Raw genomic sequence first — 1,118 nt, 5'->3', positions numbered from 1 at the left:
TTTTTAATTTTAAGACAGGGTCTACATGGTCTCACTACATAGATCCAACTTGTAGTGATCCACCTGTGTTCAGCTTCCCAAGAGCTGGGATTACAGGCACATGCCACCATGCCCAGTCTCAGTTGCTGTCTCAGTGTGCCCCGGGGGCGGGGTCAGCACTTTTTTTTTTGGTGCTGGGATTTGAACTCAGGACCTAGAGCTTGCCAGGCAGGTGCGTAAGCCACTGAGCTATCTCCCTGGCCCTGATAATTACATACAGAATTAGTTCTCAGCATAATTTGAGGTCTCATTTCAAATAGGTAGTCTGTTTTTATGTCCAGAAATATCTGTGCTTTATGGGAAACTGAGATACTGTACCCAAAAATATGAGTAGCAATGAATTGGAGACATGTATAAGTTTCCAGAAAAATTAATTAACCTTTTCTTCTTTCTAGCCAAGATGAAATTGCTTCCATTATATCTAAGGTGCCATTAGAAGACAACTATTTGAAGAATGTAGTCAAGCACATTTCCCAAGATTTACTTCAGGACTGCCACTTCTACCACTAGACTCATGAACCACAGCTGTGACCACCAAACAAGACTGTACATACTTGTGATGTTATGTTAGGATCTCCATTACTATTTGTCTTTTTTTTTTTCTTCTTTTTTGGCGGAACAGGGAAGTGCTTATTCCATTGAGCTATCTTCCCAGCCCTACTATTTGTCTTTACATCAAAGAAACCTAATAAAACTCCTCTGGTGTTACAGTTAATTTGTAGGTTAATATTTAAATGTTTAGTCAGGGCTGATGAATGGTCTTAATTAGCCTGCTACTAACTGGCTCATCTCAATACCCAAGGTTAAGTAAGTTGTAAGAGCCTTAGGGAAAATCTTCTCTAACTAAAGTTGTGCTCTCCGCTTAGTACATGCCCTGAGAAGTAAGTTTTAAATAGAAGAGATAGGATGGGGGAGATAGCTCATTAGAATAAGCACTTGCCTGGTAAGTGCAAGGTCCTGAGTTCAATTCCTGGTACCACAAAAAAAAAAAGAGAGAGATTTTCACCAACAAATATATTAACTCTTTATCCTTACATAGATCTATGATTTTTTAAAGTATGCTGAATTTTGTCTAGCAG

General features: G+C 39.0%; 1 protein-coding gene across 1 annotated transcript in view; it reads left to right on the top strand.

Annotated features, from left to right (window-relative positions):
- Positions 1-605, top strand: part of Knl1 (kinetochore scaffold 1) — a 68,275-nt gene extending 67,670 nt beyond the window's left edge. Inside the window, 1 exon segment of the mRNA XM_023712641.1 lies at positions 435-605. Coding sequence (XP_023568409.1) covers positions 435-549 — 115 coding nt within the window. The 3' untranslated portion in view covers positions 550-605.
- Positions 606-1,118: the final 513 nt, after the last annotated feature.

Source organism: Octodon degus, unplaced genomic scaffold (assembly GCF_000260255.1).
Source record: "Octodon degus isolate 3935 unplaced genomic scaffold, OctDeg1.0 scaffold00002, whole genome shotgun sequence".
Taxonomy (NCBI): domain Eukaryota; kingdom Metazoa; phylum Chordata; class Mammalia; order Rodentia; family Octodontidae; genus Octodon; species Octodon degus.
The sequence above is the reverse complement of the archived record's forward strand: the minus strand, read 5'-3'. Positions and strand labels throughout refer to the sequence as shown.